Source organism: Lycium ferocissimum, chromosome 6 (genome assembly GCF_029784015.1).
Source record: "Lycium ferocissimum isolate CSIRO_LF1 chromosome 6, AGI_CSIRO_Lferr_CH_V1, whole genome shotgun sequence".
NCBI lineage: Eukaryota > Viridiplantae > Streptophyta > Magnoliopsida > Solanales > Solanaceae > Lycium > Lycium ferocissimum.
The window spans coordinates 69,351,759-69,372,085 of record NC_081347.1 but is presented as its reverse complement, the minus strand read 5'-3'; the positions used below and the strand labels follow the sequence as shown (position 1 = coordinate 69,372,085).

The 20,327-nt window shown below is 30.7% G+C and overlaps 1 protein-coding gene across 1 annotated transcript; it reads right to left on the bottom strand.

Moving 5' to 3' along the window:
• Positions 1–11,100: 11,100 nt before the first annotated feature.
• On the bottom strand, positions 11,101–13,273 carry LOC132060966 (premnaspirodiene oxygenase-like). The gene is made up of 2 exons (XM_059453857.1): positions 12,340–13,273; positions 11,101–11,887 (listed from the first exon to the last, which is right to left on the bottom strand). The coding sequence occupies exons 1-2, from the start codon at positions 13,246–13,248 to the stop codon at positions 11,267–11,269; spliced, it is 1,530 nt and encodes a 509-aa protein (XP_059309840.1). The 5' UTR covers positions 13,249–13,273; the 3' UTR covers positions 11,101–11,266.
• Between the last annotated feature and the right edge of the window lie 7,054 nt (positions 13,274–20,327).

Here is a 20,327-nt window from a genome sequence, read left to right as displayed (position 1 = left end):
TCCTTTCATTTCCTTTATTTGGCATATACTCCGTCTGTCTCAATTTAAGTGTCTACGTTTGACTGGACACGAAGTTTAAGAAATAAAGATAGACTTTCAAATCTTGTGGTTCTAAATTAAAAATGTGTATAATATAATAAAATATCCTTTGAATTTTGTGATTATAAACTTGACATGTAGGATATTTGAATTGTCAACTTACTACGTATAAAAAGAAGCGGACATAACTAAAATAAGACAAATTTTAACAATAATTGAGAAATTAAGGGGAAAAATAAGAGAAAAAGAAAAAAAATATGGAGACTAACTAAGGAGAATCGCAATATCCTTTGCAAAATATACAAGCCATAAAGACTAACTAAATTGAGTAACCAAATTAATCATGTTGGGCCCCATGCATCGCACTGGCATAGTCTGCTAGTATGTGTGTGTGTGTGTATATATATATATATATATATATATAGAAAATGGTACTTAAACAGTAGATCTAAAGTATCTGAATTATACTATACTAAGAGATAGGGTGAATCCACCATAGCCAAGAAGAATCTGCAGAGTGTAGAAGAGGAAGAAGATCAGAAGAAGAAGAAAGGAGAAAGAGATTGAGGAAGAAAAAGAAATTGAGAGGAGAGAAAATGACCTGATTGTCGTTGTGCTCTTCTCTCTCCAATCGTGGGAGTCATATGACGTGGCACGATCCTGACCTTTGTAGCTCATTAATTAAACTCTAATCTCCACCGTTGATTTTAAAAGTTAGTTGTTGCCCTTTCCTTTACGTGTGCCCGATATCGAACCCAGCCAACAACATTGATATTTATTCTATTTGTACTACTCTATAATTGACTTATATATGTGGATCATGACAAGAGAACACTGGATTGGAGGCTTGAAACACGTACGAAACGCTTTCCTAAAACAATATTTGCTCCCTCTCCTGCGAGATTGCTACGGGATTTATACAAATAGTTTTAGTAGATATGATAAGCCTAAGAATTTCTGCACTAAGCAAATAGTGAAGAAATACTATAGGAATTGAACTTGATCTTTTGGAATAGGAGAAGAAAGAGTATTTGCAGAAGGTTTGAGAAGAAGGAAAAGTTACTTTGCAAAGAAAGAAAAGTTACTCTGCAAAGTAACATTAAATTGTTTTATATAGAAAACTATTTAATAACTAACACACCCTTTAATAAAAGACACATCCTTTCACTTAATTTTTAAATTTAAAATACAGTTAAACCTCTCTATAACAGCATCGTTCGGTCCTAAATTTTTCAGCTGTTATAGAGAATGGCTATTATACACCTATAACAGCATTGACATTTAAATAATACTTCGCTGTTATAGGCAAAAAAGATGCATAAAATCCAATTTTTATTTTTAATTGTCAAATTCTAAGCTTAATCACACTTTGTACAGCGAAGGAAAATTATTTAATAATGAAAATATATATATATTCATATGATATTTTTTGTCATAAATAGTGTATTAAATGATCAAATATTTGGTCAAAATCTATACACTTATTACTGGTAATAATAGATATTCTATTTTTATAAAGATGGTTAATATTATATTACCAAAAAAAAAATAGCTATTATATGGGGGGTAATTTTACAAAGAGCGTACTGTTATAAAGTTAGTTGTTCTTTGTTATAAGTGAAATGCTGTTATAGAGAAGTAAAATATAACATAAAAAATAGGTTCCGAAAAAACTTGACTCTTATAGAGAGGTGTTGTTTTATACGGGTGCCATTAATAATTGTATTTAAACAAAATCCCAACAAATGTAGCTTTGCCTTTGAAAAGTGTTACCTTAGAGCAAAGAATACGCTTGTTTGGGTCGAAAAGTGTGGGTCTTGATCAAAGTCACACTTTCTGATGATTTAGGCCCTATTTTTCGGGTGTGATTAAATGTCTAATATGTTGTAGTGTGTTTTGTTTAGATGTCACCGGTTTTACTCAGAAATCGGCATCATAAAATGCCTTGACATTAGTTTAATTTCTGGACAAAACATAACACAGTTTCTAAGAACATGCCTCTGTAGTAAGCTAACTAGTCATACTAATAAATACAAATAGCTGAGTTCAGTCAACCCAAGTGGGAGCACCAATGTAGTAGAATACTGGGCTGTACCCAGAAGGTTGGGCTTGATGGGCTAATTTCTGACCTGCCCTATCCAAGCAAAGAGTTGGATCATGTGGCCCAAGTGAAAACATAGGCATCTTGATTCCTAAAGTGCGGTGGAATATTGGGCTTCACACAGCAATGAAGGCTCTTTTGGAAGGATAATGGGCTTATTTAGAACCTGCTGATAGGCTTCTCCAAATAAACCACCACCTTTTTAAAACAAAAAAAAAAAAATTGTGCGGATTGCCCTTTATTTGGGGTGGTCTTTAATTTTTGCCTTCAAATTGGTGGTCTTTAAGTTTTACCCCTCACCTAAGGCATTTGGTTCGAACCCCAACATGTTTAAAAAAAAAAAAAAAATGGAATTTGGGCATGAGGCATAAACATAAAGAAATGAAATCCTGCTCTTTACAGTGGAAGGATAATGAAGGGCAAAATTTAAAGACCACCATTTTGAGAGGTAAAAATTAAAGACCACCCCCAGCGAAGGGCAATCCGGCAAATTGCCCAAAAAAGAAAAAGTACAAATACTTTCAACTATGTAAATAATTTTAAAATAAGCATATGATGAGTTACACGGAATTTAAGAATAGAAAATGAAAGCCAAACTAATGAATGATAAACCTCTTCGATTGTATCACAAAATATAACACAATAATCATGTATTAAAAGTTGTTAGTTTGATATTTTAGTACGTGATAAAAAGTTTAACGCTATATTAATTTAAAGAAAACAATATATTTTTGAGTTTAAATTTAATTAATAACCAGAAAATAACTTGACAAAGAAAAGACATGAAAATAATAATTACAAATTGACTCATGATTTTAAAAAGAAACATGAACAAATTATGACAGATACAGAAATAACACTCATAGGGTCGAATAAACAAAGCATTATTATAAAAAGATTAGTCACAGAAGTATAAATAGCAACCAATCAGATTTGTCTAGTCCACCCAATATTTAGTTCTGAAAAAACACAAGAAATCTATCAAAATAAATGTTCATTTTCTCAGGCCTTATCATATAATATTTTCTTATTTTTATTTGGTCCTTTTTAACTCGTTACTTCTCGGCAAAAAGTCTAAAGTTGTGACTCAAAAATACGACAGGCTTGATTATAGAAAGGAACAGAAATATGAATGAATTAAAACTACAATAACTACTTCATTTTCTTTTTCTAATTGAACTTTAGTATTCATAGTTCTTTTTTGCATACAAATGCTGCACTAAATATTTCCTTGTCATCATGGAATTTCATAGTATTCATCAATATATGAGAATTTACATTATGATAATTAACTTGGAGTAATAACATAAAAACCCACCACTTAATTATCTAAGATAATTGTAGAAAAGAATAGATCATACGCCTAGCTAAGATAGAAAAAGTACCATGTTCACACCAATCACAATATGTTTCGTTTGGGCCCAATTTATCATTTGGTGAAATTTCATATGAAACATAACATAAACACCTCTTTCTGGATTATTAACATCAACATTTCCTTTCAAAATAAATAATAATGCTTTTTGATTTACCTACATCTATATGAGTTATCAAGCCTTCTCAACATCGGTGTCCACTTCCTGCTTTCTTCAAAGGCATGCCTCGACAAATGTAATTTCACAATAGCACTTGAATGCTTAAAGCAAATTAAATAGTGTTTGCCTGTATGGAATTGGTGTGTTGATTCTGAAGAGTTTAAAAAAGTGAGTGTGAAGGAAATATGAAAGGTTTGGAGCAGTAAATATATTGAAACTGCTATAATTAATTGTTTACAATAACTCAACCATTAAACCAATTTGATAAAATATAATGTTCACAACCGTTTCATGTTGCATCTGAAAGGTTCCACGTTTTTATTTTTGTACATTTGGATTTTACTTTTTCTATTACTTTTCTTCTTATATTTTTGTTATTTTTATTAAAGCCCTAAAATTCATGAGGTTCTCATTTCTTCTACAACAACGTTTTCTCTTCATCATCCTCCCCTCACGTTTCCAATATTCATCATCTTCTACCTTATTTTAACTTTTTTGTAACAACTCTTTTATTCTATTTATTACTAATGAAAAAATAACATTCATGGACTGATTTGCCCTCCCTAAGATCATGCTCTTTTGATTAATTATTGTCTTATTAATATCTCATTTCCGAATAAACTGAAAACAAAATATGCCAAAGTGTTCTTCAGTCTTCTCAGCAAGGGTTCTCTTTTAATATTCCTTTTCAACCCTCCCTAGTGTTCTCATTATATTTTCTGCAAAAAAAAAAAATTATTTTTTACTGAGTATGTCTTCAACAAATAAAGACAATTTACTTGTAATGTTTTTTGTAAGTAAGTATGCCAATTTTTTAGTGTCGTGACCTTTTTTTAACTAGAAATTAAGTAGTATTTGAAATCGACCTTTGTTAATGGATTTAATTCGGTTTAAGAGATAAAGGATTGAAATTGTTGTCGAAGGTGATTCAATTAAAGACGTCTTTTTATCAAAAATTTATCTAGCACCTGTTGTTGGATTTTGCTTGCAATAAGACATTTATATTTTAAGAATATAAAATTCAGTTTCAGAATTTTTCTAAAAATAGACTTTTTTCATTTCATTTCATGAAGCAAAGTTTTTGAAATGAAAATTTGATTGTTGGAATCTCCAAAACTTAATTTTGATTTTTCGTCTTTGAAGAATCAAGATGCGTATTGCAATCTTTAACACAAAATAGTAAGGTGATATTAACGCAAGTAGCACTAGTTTTAAACACGATAATCCATGCTTTTCGTCTCCAATTAGAAATAGGTCTTAAGCCTCTCTATCTTGTGGGTAATGAATCGCGTGTGTGCTTTTACCCTCAAAGAGAAAATGCTACTTTTAAGATTATAATGATATGTTGTTGTTGTTGTTGTTGATGAAACAAAGTTTGAAAAAGAGGAAAAATAAATAAGAAGATGAAAAGTTTAAATATTTGTCTTGAATATTTTTGTTTTGTAAAAACATTGTGATCATTATTCGACTATAAATGCCACGGAACCAAGTAAATTATTAAAAATTTTAAATTAATTTTTTTTCCAAAACCATTTGTAAAATTATCATTCTTTTGAAACCTTGGAAAAGACTTTGTTTGGTAATTTTCCCATCATACACATGGTGTATAAAACTAGTGACAAGTGAGTGAAATACACCGATATAAGATCTTTTCCTATGTGTCAAATAATGGGATCTTAAGCTATGTGATGTGATACTAACTTACGAAAAAAATAGTCTTTCTTTCTATATGAATAAGCTAAGGTATACACACACACACACTTGTATGAATGATTAACATGGTGAACCCATTGTCATCATAAAGGTTAGTTTGTTATATACTTACTAATTTTGTCTTTATTTTTAAATTATTCATGAATTTTACTGAATACAGGCTAGCTACTATTTCTATGATATTATATCAAATAAAGTAGTGTATTTTTTACCGATGGATTAAAAAATGACACTTTATTATTTAAAAATGGTTAACAATTTTCTTTCAACTATGAGATTTTAAAATATATTGTAAATCTTTAATTATAAAAATGTTAAATTTAACTTTTCAAATTTAGTTCTTCTATGTTCTAAATATATAAGTATTTTTAAAAAAAATTGGTATTTGTTCAATAATGGGGCATTTGCACAACCCTATTATAGATTCCATCTTTATATATTATATCAAATAAAACCTGTTTATAGATATTTTATTATCTCTCTATTTTGTATGTGTAAAAAAGTTGTGACTATTTGTTTGTGTGTTTAGTTATTGGGCTACCAAGTTTATATTTGCGAGTTCATGAACGTTTATTTCTCCTTTCTTTAATTGTTTACATTCAATTGTTACATAACTAGTTTTTTTTTAATGGGATGATGATGCCAACATTAAATTATATAGATTTGTGTGAAAATGAGATTAGACAAGGACGTAGACCACACACTCATTTAAATAGAGATGGATGGAATAATGTTGTTGAAGAATTCAACATAGCAACGGAAAAATACTATGATAAAAAACAAATGAAAAATCATTGGGATAACATGAAAAAAGATTGGATTCTTTTTAAGAAGTTGATGAGAGGAGACGGAGTTTAGGATGGGATGTCACGATAAAAATACAATTATAGTGTTGGATGATGCTATGGGAGCGAAAAATTAAGGTACATCTCTCACATTTTTCTATATGTCTTTCTTTTTTTCTTTCATTGCTAAATTTCTTGGTTAGTTTAAAGTAAATTTGATTTTTTTTTTTGTTACGGGAGGATGATCGATATAATAAGTTCGGGAAAATAGATCTTTCACTAATATGGTATCGCTATGATGCGTTGTTTTACGATATTGTTGCTACCGGAGAAAGAGATAAGGCAAAAATCAAGAACAAATGTACGGCATTCGAGTATCTTGATGAAGAAGGAACAAATAATTTGGTGGCTATGATATTATCAATTAGTGATATGATGAAAGTAATATGTTATGTGGATTCTATTATGTTTCCGAGTAATTAAGTACAATTTTAAGTCAAAAAAATAAGGCAAAATCTGTTGCAAATGAAGAGATTTTAGATGATATACACTCTCTATTGGAGTTTATGTCTAGTAAAACTTTCTTCCCCTTCGGTAGATGATCCCGTCATCGATTGTATGAATATGTTGGCAAATTTTTAAAAAATTATGGAAAGTAAAAATGTATTATGTAATCTTAAGAAGGATGTCGTATCTCTTTAAGATGGAAATTGAACTCGGAAATCTTGGTTGGAGTATATTGCTTACACCTTGGAAAATGGAAAAAATGACGTTGCTATGGTTAAATGTTTTTATTGTTTAATGTTGAACATTATGGTTGTGCGTGTAAACTTTACTTATTGCTTCTTTTAGACATTGCGGTTGTACCAAATAATATGGTTGTACGTGTAAACTTTATGTATTGTTAATGTTGTGTTGACGTTGTGGTTGTATCCTTAGACATGGTTATTGTTGTTGTGTTGGCTTTAATGAATGTGGGAACTTTATGTATTGTTGTGGTTGTTTTTCTTTGATGGAATAGTAATTTCTAATTGCTCGGTTTAATCCATAAATTTCAATTTTAAAAAAACATACATAGTTTCTAAAAAATCTTGAAATTGGGTTGTTGGAAAAAAATTTCATTCTTTACTGCAAGTCATTTCCATTTACATAAAATGGAGAGTTGGGATATTAGCTAAATGTGGTATCTGCTCATTTAAGTGATTTATTAGATGACGATAGAATTAAAGATTCGGAGAGAGCAAGATCTGATGATTATTAAAGAGTCATTAAGTAAATACATTTTGACATTGTGAAAAATACCTATGCAAAGAACCTTGTGATAATCAATTGCTCATGAGTTTATTCAAATATTTTGAGGAAATGGCAGTTGTTAAAAATATCCGACAAGAAGATGTTCATTGATCTATCCAAAAAAACTAATAAATATTAAATTAGTGGAATGTCTAACATGAAATGTTAGGCATATTCTTGATGACTTGTGCATGGATTTGAAATTATGATAAATTGCTTTCAACTGATTTGTCACACTCATAGACACTTTCATAGTGTTTTAAACCTTTGTAGACAATATTTTGCAAGAGATATCGTTCAACCACGTCCAAATTATAATGATGGTTTTTGCTAAAGCCATGTAAACAAAGATAGTCTTTAAAGTAAGTAACCCGTTTATGATAATTTGTTAAGCAAACCTTTTTTCCTTATATAACAAAAGCTTAATGAAGACTTAGAATTTAACGAGAAAAAAATGGATCCCAAGTTTCTTATTTCACATTCAACTTCTTGTTTTTTTTTATTGGAGCAATTTGGCACAGATTTAAAGCTAGATTAAGGTCAAGAGATACCATATATTGATAAATTATCAACACCATTAAAATATTCTTGTGATAATTGTTGATTTTAATATGTGTTTTACATAAAAAATGGGTTAGGTGAGCAGCTCACGATAGTCGTATATTTCGAGGCCCTTCGTAGAAAGATCATCAACTTTCCACATCACGCGGAAACAAATATTATCTAGTTGATAGATATTCACACATTAAGGATTATTTCAACAAATGTAAGATATCCTAGAATTAAATTTACTTTTGATAATTGATGACATTTATATATGAGTAACGCATTGAGAAAGCTATTTCATTCTACTTGTAGAAATGTATAGGCGCATTGGTGTTTGGAAAGCAAGATGGTCTATTTTGTAGACATGCCATACTAACGTTCACATAGATATATACATACGTACTTGCTACTATGGCCATTCACAATTATATTAGAAAGAAATGCAATGTGGATGATGCATATATCAAAGGAGAATGAGAAAGCTATATTCCATCGGTATGATTCTAATGATATTGGCACAACTTCTATATAGCTAACAAAATGTCGAAGATGTAGGAGAACAAAATGATTATTGGATGGGGTTTCGTGATATGATAGTGACATTATAATGCTTGATGCTTGTATTATATGAATATTTTCCACTTCTTTTATTTATAGTAACATATATATTTTTTTTTATTTTTAAAGACTTGGATTGGATGGTTATTAATAAAATGTATAACTTAATAGAAAAAGAAAAGAAAATATTCAAATAAATATGTATAGAATTACATGAGAAATTATTTTTCTTCTTTCCCATAAAAAAAAAAAGAAAAAAAAATTCAAAAGTGTCAATTTGTAAAATCATTGTTTGGAATATTGAAAGTTCAATTTCACTAGTAATAAATAAATATAAGATATTACAAACATTCATTCCAAAATAATGTCTATATTATACATTTTACCCTTAAGTAACATGTATTTATAAAAAATTAACTTAAATAAACATTTTATAGTGGAAGTGATTTTAAAATATGTACTTTTGATTTGAATCAACTTTATAGTTAAAAATCTTTGAAATCAACTTATTTGGTATTTTGACTTTAAAAGTGTATCATTTTGAGAAAATGTATCACTTATACGCATATACAATATCAACAATTTATTTTCATCATTCTTTTATCCAAACAGTGTATATATTTATAAAAATAACTTTCAATACTTAAAAATAAATGTGACTTTATACATAAAAGTCACTTTTTTTAAGCCCATCCAAACGGGCTCTTAATTGTTTACAATAACTCAACCATTAAACCAATTTGATAAAATATAATGTTCACAACCGTTTCATGTTACATCTGAAAGGTTCCCACGTTTTTATTTTTGTACATTTGGATTTTACTTTTTCTATTACTTCTTCTTTTTTGTTATTTTTATTTTAGGGAAAATTTCAAAGTATCCCTAACGTTTATATTGTATAAGGTATAATAAAAATGTATGCAATATTACAAACCTCCTTATTTTAACTATTTTGTTTATATTTTATTCCATTTATTACTAATGAAAAAATAACATTCATGGACCGATTTATATAAGATCATGCTCTTTGGATTAATTATTATCTTATTAATATATTATCCGAATAAGGTGAAAACAAAATATGTCAAAGTGTTCTTGAAGAAGGGTTCTCTTTTAATATTCCTTTTCAACCCTCCCTAGTGTTCTCATTATATTTTTTGCAAAAAAAATAATTATTTTTTACTGTGTGTGTCTTCAACAAATAAAGATAATTTACTTGTAATGTTTTTTGTAAGTAAGTATGCCTAGTGCTCCTCGTGTTTTTAGACTAGAAATTAATAGTATTATATATGGTTTTGAAACATTCGGTTTAAGAGATAAAGGTCTTTATACTGCCTCATCAATTAAAGACGTCTTTTTATCAAAAATTTATCTAGCACCTGTTGTTGGATTTTGCTTGCAATAAGACATTTATATTTTAAGAATATAAAATTCAGTTTCAGAATTTTTCTATATTTTTTAATCAAAATATATAAAATTCAGTTTCAGAATTTTTTCTATATTTTTTTAATCAATCACAGAGTAGTTGACAAGATACTTTCTCTAAAAAATTAAAACATAATGAAACAAAAAGCTCAAACGTTGGGAACGTACACTACAAGAGAACATGGAATTAGCTACGGAATTTGTTGGTGATCCCTAGCTAATCCATCGCTAAATAGCTCCTCGCTAATTAAATTTTCTTATAATCCGTAGCTAAATGAGATTAGCATGGAATTTTTGCTTTTAGCTATGAAATTTTGTCTGTCGCTAATTCCTTGTTTTCTAGTAGTGGTACTGGTAAATAGCCCATGATAACAATTCCTAGGAAGTAACTTTTTAAAGGAGAATTGATAAAATAATAATTAATCAAAAAACATGATGTTAGGGAGGACAAATCAATCCCCATATGTTATTTTTTCATTAATAATAAATAGAATAAAAGAGTTGTTACATAAAAAGTTAAAATAAGGGAGGTAGTCGTAATATTGCAAACGTGAGGGGAGGTCAATGAAACGAAGCAAAACGTGAGGGGAGGTCAGTGAAACGAAGCAAAACATGAGGGGAGGTCTCTGAAATTTTTCCTTTATTTTATTAAATGGGTCCATTAAATTAGATTTTGATGTTGTGTGGGAGCAAAATGGTAATCCAACTTTGAAGTTAGGAGCTTCCCACTTTTAGTATTATATGATGATAAGTAATCCTTTCAAACTCTTACATAAGTCTATATCGCTCCCATTGAGCTCCTTAACTAAAATTTCTCTAATACGTGTACTACAACATAATTTGCCTCCTGGTTTTGATATACTTCCTCCCTTTTAATTTATGTAAATTTATTTAACTGAGCACGGAATCTAAAAAAAAATGAAGATTTTTAAAACTTATAGCCTTAAACATGTACTCATAATATTTGTATGGCTACAGACTTTTGAATATTGTTTCCAGATTTAGACAAAAATCAATCTTTTTGGAATAGATTAAAAAGGATAAATTGGATGGAGAGTATCAATCTTTAATCCTTTTATGTGATCAAGTCAAGCCTACTAAATGATAAGATTTTCTAATGCATATTCTATTAGAACCAAACCTCCAAGCCAAATACAAGTCATATATATTATTTGATCTATTTCTCACATGGTACAACAACACACTAGATAATGGAAAAGAAACATTACAAAAGGCTAGTTGCCTGTCCTTGACTTATTCAAACACTTTTTTTATTGAAGATAATATGTATGAGGAGTAGCTATCAAGTAAAGATCCTTGTCTTTTCTAGCAGTCAAACCATTTGTCTCAGTCATGTCCAAATCTTTTGGGTCCATACCATTGGGAAGTGTCCAGTCAAAATTGTAAAGCAAATGGGCTAATGGCAAAGTAATAAGAGCTAAACCAAATAGTCTTCCTGGACAAGTTCTTCTTCCAGCACCAAAGGGAAGAAATTGGAAGTGATTTCCGCCAAAGTCAATTGAACTGTTCTCGAATCTCTCTGGTATAAAACTTTCAGGATCTTTCCAACTTTCTGGATCTCTTCCTATTGCCCATACGTTTACCAGGACTTTGCTTTTGATCGGTATTGTGAATCCTTCTATCTCTGTTTCCTCTCTGCATTCCCTCGGAAGTAGTAGAGGAGTTGGAGGATGTAACCTAAGTGTTTCTTTGATAACCAATTTTAGGTAATTCAACTTCTCGAGGTCATCATCATCGAATGTTTTCTTTCCCTTAAAGGCTTCTCTTACTTCGGCTTGTGCTTTGGCCATGACACTAGGGCTCTTAATCAATTCTGATAATGCCCATGCAACGGTTGAAGATGATGTATCAGATCCTGCTACGAACATGTCCTACATCATATAAATTAATATGCTGGTCAAATTTCTTCAACCACGTCAAACAATATAGTAGTTCCTAGCTCTTCTAATCTTAAAAAACTAGATTTTATATGATTTATGGTAAGACTAGATACTATATGATTGTATGTTATTCATTATTATCATGTACTGCTACCAAAAAAAAAAGGGTTGTGTTTTTACCGCTTTAAGTTTATTTATATAGTTAAACTTTTTATAACGGTTTTCTTTGCCTGAACCTTTTTCTACATTTATAGCAGTTGGTTGTTATAAGCAAAAATTATCCAACTATGAGGATACAAAAGGGTTCCCAACTTCATCTTTTAATTTCTCTTGTTCCAAGTTCACCATGAAAGTTGTATGTTATAGCAAAATACTGTAACGAGGAGTGACATTATAGATAGGTCTGACAATATAATCAAAAGACAAAGGGAGAGTGAACTTACAATAATAACGGCTTTGATGTTGTCATTTGTTAGGGTAAATGGAAGTTCCCCTGTCTCCATGACTCTAAAGAAAACATCAATCAAGTCTTCATCAATTCCACATTCAGCATTGAATTTTTTTCCATTTGCCCGATTCTCTCGATGCACATCAATAACTTTGTCCAATACTGCATCTATCTTATTACGTGCCTCAATTAATTTAGAACCCATCCCACTAATCCCACTAAGAAATTTTTTCGAAGGGAACAAATCAGCCAGCTCGAAACCTCCAGCTAAGATTAATACTCTGTGAATCAAATTTATCATCACCTCATTTTGATCTTTACACGTTTTCCCAAACGATGACCTGCATGTCACGGAGTTCATAAACCAAAATAGTTTTTCTGACATATTGATGGGCAAGTTCTCCATCGATTTAATCGACGATATGAGACTCGAGAGTTCATCTTGTCGAATCGGGCTGAACGACTTGACCATCTTGGCACTGAGGAGTTCCATGATGCACAATTTGCGCATGTGTCTCCAATAATCACCATACGGAGAAAATGCAATATCCGTACAGCCATAACAAAAGATCTTCCCTACCATGCTTTGTGACCTTGATGCAAAGGCAAGGTCGTGAGTTTTTAGAAATTTTTGTGCCATGTGTGGTGAGGATACAACTACAGTGGGGACTTCCCCAAGTTGTAAGTACATGATGGGACCAAATTTTTGTGACAAGTTTTTGAGAACATGATGTGGTAATCCTTTTGTGAAGTGGTGCACACTACCAATAATTGGTAGCCTCCATGGTCCTGGAGGTAATATTTTCTTGTTGTGACCTTTTTTTGTTTTAATCCTCAATTTCTGAATTAGAAAAAAGAGGAAAGAGATGAAGAGCAAGAAAGAAATAAAGTGTTGAGTGTCCATCTTTCTCACAACACAATTAAGAGAAAGTGAAGTGATTTTTATTGGATTGAATTGGTTTAGAGCTAGCTGCTGTACTTATGACTTATATAGAGGGTGCACCTCAACCTCATGATTCATGAACTTAAGAGTTTTCAGGCACGTGATTTTAAATTAAAGACACTAGTTCTTTAATTAATTGTAACTCATTACTATGTTTTTTCCATTTATAAAAGTAAGCACAGAAACATAATTTGACCTTTCTGAGTTCATTAAAATCATTTCATTATTTCAACTTTAATTTGAAATATTATTTGCTAATTAACGTTTGTCTAACAATGTGGTCCATTATTTCGACTTCAACTTGAAATAGAGAATATAAAATTGATAAATTAAAGTGGTTTGAGGAATTCATAAAAAACTGCATTATGTAAATACATAATAATCTGAATATATTAATTATTTCTTTATTCTCCATACTCAACAAACTCAAAATCTCTAGTTAAGAATATATACCAAAGGGAGTTAATCATATTCATCACACCACACTCCTTGATGGTATCTCGTGTTCTTTAATTGATTGTGACTCGTTTTTTTTTTTTTTCTTTCCTTCAAATATAAAAACACGAAACATAAGTTCACATTTTTGAGTTCTGAAAATCAATTACCAAGTCAAAAGTTAGGCGCTATTAACTTTGAGTTGGTGCCAAATAGTGATGGCAATTTTAATCCAAATTTAGTTGATCCGTTCAATCCTCTCATATTAAACCAATATGCATGTTTCTTTTGTTGGAAGTTTTATTAAATGTGGACTGGTATTTGACTTGATCATTGTTATTTATTTACAAAAACGTGCTAAACAAATATACTTGATGGACATAATTTGAGTCGCTTATTTATTGGATTCAATGTTGGGCCTAAATCACTTTATTTATTGAAAAATTTACTTGGCATAGTTACCTCTAAGAGGTATTTATTAATAATCACTACTATTTAATTTATTTATATTTCGTAACTACGGTGATTTTCTAATTTACATATTGCAGCTATACCAAATACATAGAGTTATTCCACTGTATCAAGCTTCTCCCTCACTTCTCTCTTCGTTCCCTCCCTCTTCTCCCTCACCACCCCTCCACAACTGGCGCCACCATTGCTGGCAGCGCAAACGATGGCCTTATTCTTTCAACAACCAAGACAATACATTCATTTCTCGCCGAAGCTTCATCGGAAGCTGAACTCTCGTCAAAGCGTCCAGATCTAATGGGCTTGTTATCTAGATCCAATTTTGTGTTCTGCAGTCCAAAACTCATAGAAAAAAGTGAGGAACTTAAAGAAAGGTTGAGGAAATTATAAGAAGCTTTAGAGAGGAAAGCTTCTCAGATCTGAATGGATACTGGAATCCATGGCTTCTTCTCCTTATTGTATCTTAGATCTGAGCGTATGTGAGTGTATTCGTTATTTTTTTAGTGTAAATATAAGTTATATGTATTTGGCTGATTGTATCTTGGGGCAAACTAGATGTATTTGATTGTGTATGTTGTTTAAATGATCTATATAAATATATTTGCATATAATTTTTTCGAGCAAATATGGTGTATTTGAAATTTTGCATCTGAAATTTTGTTGAAATACATTCAAATACAGTCGAATACATTCAACATTGCGACGTCCGGCAGCGCCCTTGCTGGTCGGAACTCGAATACATTTAAATACAACCACAACAAAAGGATAGATCAATATATAAATACACTAAAATAAACGGCTCCGTCGTGTATTTAAATGCACTAGAATACAATCATTTTGAATAAATGTGTATTCAAAGAAATTAAGGTTGCATTTATTCGAATACACATGACATCAAATAAGGTTGGATACAACTGAACAATGTATTCAAATACATCGAATTGCCTTAAACTAGTTACAAAATATAAATACATAAAATGTAGCTACGGATTGTTAAAAGCTCTTAAAAGGTAGTGGTTCCTGTAAGTTGTCCTTATTTATTGGTATGAACTGACAGTAATATAGGTCTTGTTAAAGGTCTAATGAACTGACATTAAGATAGGTCTTGTTAAAGGTCTAATGAAATATGTTATGCGAGGCTTATTAGGTCGAGGTTTGATGCCTATAGATATATGGCGAGCTCCTACTTATCTTCTCAACCAGGACATATATTTATAGGCATCAAATATTGACCTCATGGACCTCTTTATAACAAAATTCATTAGATCCTCAATAGAACCTACACTACTGCCAACCTATACAAATATATGAAGTGATTCAGGTCCAACAACGAATCCAACATATTAAGAGTCCAAATCATATGCACCAACTATATTTGTTTAATCCATTTTTATAAGTAACAATAATTAAGTTAACATTTAATAAAAATTCCAACATCCTTGTCCACGTGTTTTGCTGATGCAATATATGTCAAAACCTTCAGTATCGCAATGATGCCTTTATTGTAGTATATATTTTTGGTATCTAAACACATGAAGTCCTAGATTGAAATTTGGTATAACAGAAAATTAATATTTAAGATGTGCTGACGTTCACAGAATAAAAAACCTTCTCTGTCATCAAATTCTAATCCACACGTTAAAGGTTTGTTAGTTCACATGAATAAAAAACTTATTTGTCTTTCTGGTCTAATTCATAACAAATTAAAAGCTTTAGTGAAGAATTTAAAATAAATAAATTTTGACTAGCTTAAAACTCTATATAATTTTATCAGCACGCATCTTAATATAATTCCTACTCAACTTTTTTTACCTCTCCCCTTAGAACAAAAAAGAACGATCTAAAAAGGAAGTAAACATGAAAAAGAGTGGACAAAACGAAGAAGAAAATGAGTTTTAGAGACATAGTAGGAGTTTTTCAAACGAAATAATGGTTAAGAAATGAAAATTAATTATTGTGTGAGATAATGTTGTTGCATATTATTTATTACCTAGTTATACTTTATACATATAAGCTACAGTGGAAGTGTATATGAGCTCAGAGACGGGGCCAGAAGAACCTTATGGGTTCTGAATTATAGATACGGCTTCAAGTGTTACAATTGGATTTTAAATTTAATTTATATATATGGTCATTTTTTTATGCATATACAAAATTTGAACCAAAATTATTACTAGATTTTTGTCGAATCACATGTTATATACTACCTCTGCCCATGTATGAGTTAGGGAGCACGTATTTCTACATTTTCTGTTGTTCTAAATTTCTGATTTGAATGATATATTCTTCCCTAAAAATATAGATAGTCTTCACTTTTCTCACATATGTGTAAAAGTGGGTCAAATCCGTTTTAACCTAACCCATTATTGATGCAATCCGGCCCGTTTTTAACCGCATAAAATATTGGGCAATTTGCCCGATTGCTCTTATTCGAGGGTGGTCTTTAATTTTTGTCCTCAAATTGCTGATTTTTAATTTTTGTCCTTTACCTAAAGTATTTTTCAGGGTTCGAACTCGGTCACCAAAAAAAAAAAATCGCGAAGTAGTTTTCGTTGCAAAATTTGGCCAATTCAGGTAAAAGGTAGGCCTTTTTATAGAATTCCAGGAAAAAAAAAAATTTGCCTCAAGGCAAAAGAGAAAAAAAAATCTCTTATGGCGGAAATTTAAGGCAGACTTTTCGCGAAGCCTTGCCTTGTGAATTTTTTTTGACTGAGCGGGAGTTCGAACCCAGAATCTTAAGATATTTTCGACCACAGTTTTAAGCGAAGGGTAAAAATTAAAGACCAACAATTTGAGGGACAAAAATTAAAAGACCAGCGCCTTTGAAGGGTAATCCATGCAAAAAAAAACGTAAAATATGAGCGAGTGAAGTAATGATCTATTTTCAATCCACCCAAATCCGATCCAACTTGTCCATTTTTCACCACTAGTGCCAACTATGACTGGAAAGTAATTGTGCAGGTCTTATACAAGAGAAAATGAAAGCACTTATCTTTGTAGTAAATTTAGATCTTCGTTCAGTATTAAACAAATTCCGATAGTTAAATTTAACAAAATCATGACTTTTTTATTTAATTGGAACTCACATTTGAATATGCAATTTTAACATCATTTCTTTATCACTGATTGACATATATTTTCTTCTCAGTGTTTTGTAATCTTATTATTTGGAATACATGACCATCCAAAAGGCCAAAACTATTATTAAAGAAATGAAATGGTAGCTTGCTAATATGAATAATAAAATAAAAATACATTTGAGTATTGTTTTCATTTCGGGTTCTTTAATTAATTGTAACTCTTTTTTTTTTTTTTTTGTTTTCTAGCTGTCTATAAAATAAAGACAAGGAAAGGTAAGTTGACATTTTTTAGTTTTGAACATTAACCAAGTCAAAATATAGGCGCTATTAATTGTGTGTTGGTTCCAAATATGAGTAGAAAATAGAACTGTTGAAAACACTGCTTACTTAAGATATATCTGAGTCTGTACAATTATATGATCTTCAACACATAATTTACATGATTTGATCAATACTTTATTACAAGTCAAGGAAACACTGCTTCTTTTTTGTTTTTATTATTAGTGTTCCTACTAATTAGTCCAAACAAAAACATCCTCATCAGCTATATATGGGATGATATTCTAATAGTAATTTTCTATTTTTGTTTGCACGAGGAGCATGACTTAAATTAGAAAAATGTACACCTGGAGAACCAAAGAATACAAAATTTGTAGATATGTACTTGAAATTTTGAAAATGTGATGTGCACTTTCTCATATATACTATAGGAATTAAAAATTATAAGTATGCCAGTTGTTCGACGAAATGTTTGAACCAATTTTCGTTCTACAAAAGATCAATAATAATAATAATAATAATAATAATAATAATAATAAATAATGCCACGGCTTTTAGTAGGTGCTTTGAGGCAAAATCTCTCACTTACGGAATCAAGTGGCCCGGCTTTGCTTTGTTTACTTACACTTTATTCTGGTAGCGTGGTGATCAACGGGGAACTAGAACTTTTACTAATGAGTGTTAAAATATAAAAAAGCAAATATACAATGAAATTAAGAGGGTTTAACACATAGTATATATACATAAAAAAGTTCTTTTTACGTATTTACACAGTGTAATTTTTCAGCGATGCATGTGGCTCCGCCACTTGTGGTGATGGTCGCAGAGCCAAGATCTTCACTTTTTCGGTAACACTAACGCTACCGACAGTGGCAGAGCCAGGATTTCCGCTGAGGGAGTTCAAACTATAAAAAAGTAAACATACGAAGAAGCCTAAGGAGGTTCAACATCTACTATATATACATAAAAAATAATTTTAACCTTGTAAAAATAGTATTTTTTTTCCTCCGAGGGGGTTCAGATGAACCCCCTCGGCTCTATGTGGCTCCGCCACTGGCTACCGAATAGTGTGGTAAGATAAATGAATGATATCTTTCTATCCTTAATCAAAAGTCTCGGTTTCATCATCAACACTTCTTAGAAGAAATTATTCATAGAATATTTTGTCAATTTTCGTTGTATAAAACTTTTTTTTAAACATTGTAAACTTCTAAAAAAGAAACACTTAAGAAAACATGTCTACTGCTTTATTATTTTACAAGAAAAGGTCACAAAATTACTTTATTACTTTACAAGAAAAGGTCACAAATATTGTGGCAGTCAAGAATGGGTTGTAGTGGTTGAATTAGTTATGAAATTGGTCGCTAAAATGCTCATAGCTAACAACTTTTTGATAATTCATAGCTAACAATTTTTTCTTGATGATTTGTCGCTAAATAAAATTAGCGACAGATTTTGCTAGTTAGCTACAGAACTGTCTGTCACTAATTCCTATTTTTCTAGTAGTGAATAGGGTGATTTATGTGCCATTTTTTTGCGTTATTATGTGAGTGTCATCAAGGTGAAGTGTTTGGTATAGTAACAATGATTTTCTTGTGGTGTTTTTCAGAGTGGTGAGAATCAATCATTATAGTGGTACATGATTCATTTAGAGTGATGATAGATGGTGGTTGAGAAAAATGAAATATGCACAATTTCGGCAAAGTATAAGGCAAATCTGGACCATTTTGCAAAGTTCAAGGGTAAATTTGAGTCTTTTCCTTTTGTAAAAACGGGTCACACGTTGGAAAGTTCTGCATTCGTGAGTAACGGCATACTAGACCAATCTTATAACAGTAGGAGTATATTTAACCCTAACTATTAACGCATATTATATTTTGATCATTTCATAAAATTCAGTAGCATATTTGGCCCTTTTCCCCTTACTTTATTACTAGTCAAGGAAACACTCTTTTATCCTATTAAGGGATCCTCATCAGCTATGGAATGTTATTCTAATAGTAATTTGTCTACTTTTGTTTACACGAGGAGCATGAGCTAAAGTGGAAAAATTTATTTATAGGGAACCATAGAATAAAGCAATTAAAGAAATGTTGAAAATGTGACGTGCACTTTCTTATGATGTTTAACCGGGATTTATAAAATTTAAAAGACTCCTTATTGTATTAGGCATGACAGCACGAAATGTTTGAACCAATTTTCGTTCTGTAGACAACAAAACGATCATGGGAAATCTAAAAGAATAGATTACTTAAATTTCTATCCATTGGAACCAATATTGGTCCCAAGGGAGTTGTTGAACCGATAAAAGATAGGGAACTCACAATTAATAGAAAACCTAAAGGAATTTTTCAGTAAATTTATAGAAAATCTAAAGGAATCAAAATGATTCGTTTCTGATCCCAAATGCTGGGAAAAAAAGATGTGCCAAGCAAATGACAAACTCCTTCTATAAGGGTCATTAGCACAAATGCCCCTATTTTGGGGTGGTTTTTTTTTATTTTTACCCCTCAACTATGTGGTCTTTAACTTTTGCTCTTCAGCACTTTTCACACGGCATAATTTTATAGTTGTGCATCATAAATCTATATTTTCGTATCATAATATTCCACAAGTTATGTTTGACACGATAAAACTTTCAAAACTCAATATAAAAATGTCAAAAAAACACATCAAACTCCAAAAAAAAAAAAGGCACGTTATTCAACTCAAAAAGGATAAAGAACACATGCACTAAAAAAAGCATAACTCCTATTACTGAACTCTACAAAAAAAAAT